This window comes from Lycium barbarum, chromosome 11 (assembly GCF_019175385.1).
Source record: "Lycium barbarum isolate Lr01 chromosome 11, ASM1917538v2, whole genome shotgun sequence".
Lineage (NCBI taxonomy): Eukaryota > Viridiplantae > Streptophyta > Magnoliopsida > Solanales > Solanaceae > Lycium > Lycium barbarum.
This window is the reverse complement of record NC_083347.1, coordinates 22,348,438-22,351,020: the sequence shown is the minus strand read 5'-3', so window position 1 is coordinate 22,351,020 and position 2,583 is coordinate 22,348,438. Positions and strand designations below refer to the sequence as shown.

General features: G+C 35.3%; 1 protein-coding gene across 1 annotated transcript; it reads left to right on the top strand.

Moving 5' to 3' along the window:
- LOC132618372 (ethylene-responsive transcription factor 3-like) lies at positions 1-1,458 on the top strand. The gene has a single exon (XM_060333431.1). The coding sequence runs from the start codon at positions 433-435 to the stop codon at positions 1,063-1,065; it is 633 nt and encodes a 210-aa protein (XP_060189414.1). The 5' UTR covers positions 1-432; the 3' UTR covers positions 1,066-1,458.
- The last annotated feature ends 1,125 nt before the right edge of the window (positions 1,459-2,583 follow it).

Below are 2,583 nucleotides of genomic sequence, written 5' to 3'. Positions count from 1 at the left end.
AGTTTTCCATTTAGCATTTCGAGCTATCCATGGCATAATTCCATATCCACCAAAATAAATTATTTTAATAAAAAATAAAAAATAGCAAAAAAAATCAGACCAGGGGATGAATCCCCCTTTCTCCATAGCCCATTTTCTCTGTTCAACAAACACCCTTTCCCCATTTCAACACATCTCCCAACACAAACAACAATAAACCAAATCAATATTCAATCAATGAATAATCTTCAACAAAATTGAAAATTTCAAAGCCCCATATAGCTAAAAATCCAATCTTTACACTAAAATTTTGATTCTTGATTCTTGATATCAATATCAAATCAATCTTTCCATGAGTAATTTTCAAGAAAATTGAAAAATTAAAAGCCCCATATAGCTAAAGATCCAATCTTTACACTACAATCTTGATTCTTGATTCTTGATTTAGTGGCGATGCGCCAAAGGAAGACATCTGAGCTAAAAAGACCAAGATCCGACAACCTTAAACAACCCGAAACCGACCCACCTCGTTATCGTGGTGTCCGTAAACGACCATGGGGTAGATTTGCAGCAGAGATAAGAGATCCGATTAAAAAAACTCGGGTTTGGTTAGGCACATTTGACACGGCTGAGGATGCTGCACGCGCTTATGATGATGCTGCACGCGCTCTACGTGGTCCCAAAGCCAAAACTAATTTCAATAATGTTTTGAATTTAACTCAGGATGATCAGGATGATGGTAATAATAATAACACTTATGGGGTGAATCAATTTGAGCTATTTCCAAGACAGGCTTGTAGTAGTATGAGCAGTACGTTGGAATCATCTAGTGGTGGACCACGTAGTGGATTGGGTAATAATAAGGTGATCTTGACGAGGATTAAGATTCCTCGTCCGGTTCTTGATGACTGTAGGAGTGATTGTGATTCGTCGTCGTCTGTGGTTGATGATCGTTGTGATGGTGATCAAACGTCGTTGTTTTTGGAAAAACAACCTTTGCCGTTTGATCTGAATTTGCCACCTCCATCAGATGGGATTGATGTTGATGCTGCTGATGATTTACATGTTACCGCGTTATGTCTCTAGTATGGTATGTTTGTTGTTATGTTAATCAATTTGATGATGATGAAGAAAAAAGAAGGAAAAAAAAAAAACTTTTTAGTTTTCTTTTGTCGAATTAACGTGCGTTTTTTTCAAATTTTCGTCGGGAGGAATGATATGTAATCAAATGGTGGATGATGAGAAACAAAATGGGTGTTTTTAGATTATGTGTAGATTAGTGTAATGAGTCATGATGCGATCTGTATTAACAAAGATTGTATCTGTATTTGTAATCTGTACCACGAAAAACATTGGATCTGATCTTGAGTTACTATCCATCTCTTGATCTAGTTTTCCTTGCAATATTTTTTTCTTTTCGATGTTACCTTTTTTGTATATAAAAAGTTGGAATTTATAATAAAAAGTTATACTGACTCAGCTCTATCAAGTCATTTCCTGAGGTTTTATGCATGTAGTTAACTAACACATTGGAGAAGTTCCTGTATTTGTTTGTGTATATGTGTGTTATCTTTCTGTACTATCACTAGGACTATTCTTGATGCATCATGACTGCTTCAGGATGGTGAAGTGTGCATACAGTTTTCATCATTAATATCGATAAATTAGGGGCATCTATTGGCAGGGAAAGTAGAGGAAGTAATATTATAAGCACTTAAACAAATGAATTAGTTGTGGACACTTCAGGATTATTTAGCAACAGAGAAAGAATAACACCAACATATGGTATAATTTGTGTTCTTCATACATGTAGACTGATCCTTTTATATCAGCAAGTAGACTGATCACTGTTCAACCAAAACTTGGTATTTGGTGAATCAAAAAAATATTGCTGCCTGAGAAATTATGCAGGTGAAGTTCGTGGAGGATAATAATGAGAAAGCAAATCCTTCCTCAACCCAACCCCCGAAAGAAAAATAACCGGACCAGCTGTGCAGTCTCCCTTTGTTACCTTGTGATGGACCGCTCAACTGCCCAGCAACGGAACGACTCAACTTCTGGCTGATATCCTTGGTCTGAATAACTTGCAGTTGGCTATATTCATCATCAAACTTGATTCAAGAGCAAGTGGTGATCTATCTCCAGATGAAATGGTTCATTCTGGTATTCGCATTGAGTATGGAAATTGCCTTTAAGGTAAGCTGTTAATTCTTCCAGTGAAATTTATTTTCAAGTGTGCCTTTTTATAAAATGAGCCTTATATCCAACTGTTACTTTCTCAAAAAAAATAAAATAAGCCTTATAAATTTATGGGTCTAGATAAATTTCGGAAATGTCTTTTTTTTTTTTCCCTCATTTCAAGTTTTCAACTGCTTTTGTTCTGTGGTAAGAATTTCAGCGTAATATGTCTCTGAATGAAAGGAAAAATATTCAAGTGTTCTGTGCAGAATGAATAGATGAAGTTGAAACTCTAGACTTCAAACAAGAATTTTGTTTTCAAATTTTACTTTACCTTTATTAGCTGAACAAGAATTCTTTTTCATTGATTTTGAAGTGTCAGTAGTGAAGTTAGTAGCATCAGCTGTTTGTGAACATGTGTAATAT

Coding starts and splice junctions, on each gene's coding strand:
- LOC132618372 (XM_060333431.1), top strand. CDS start 433: ATGCGCCAAAGGAAGACATCTGAGCTAAAAAGACCAAGATCCGACAAC.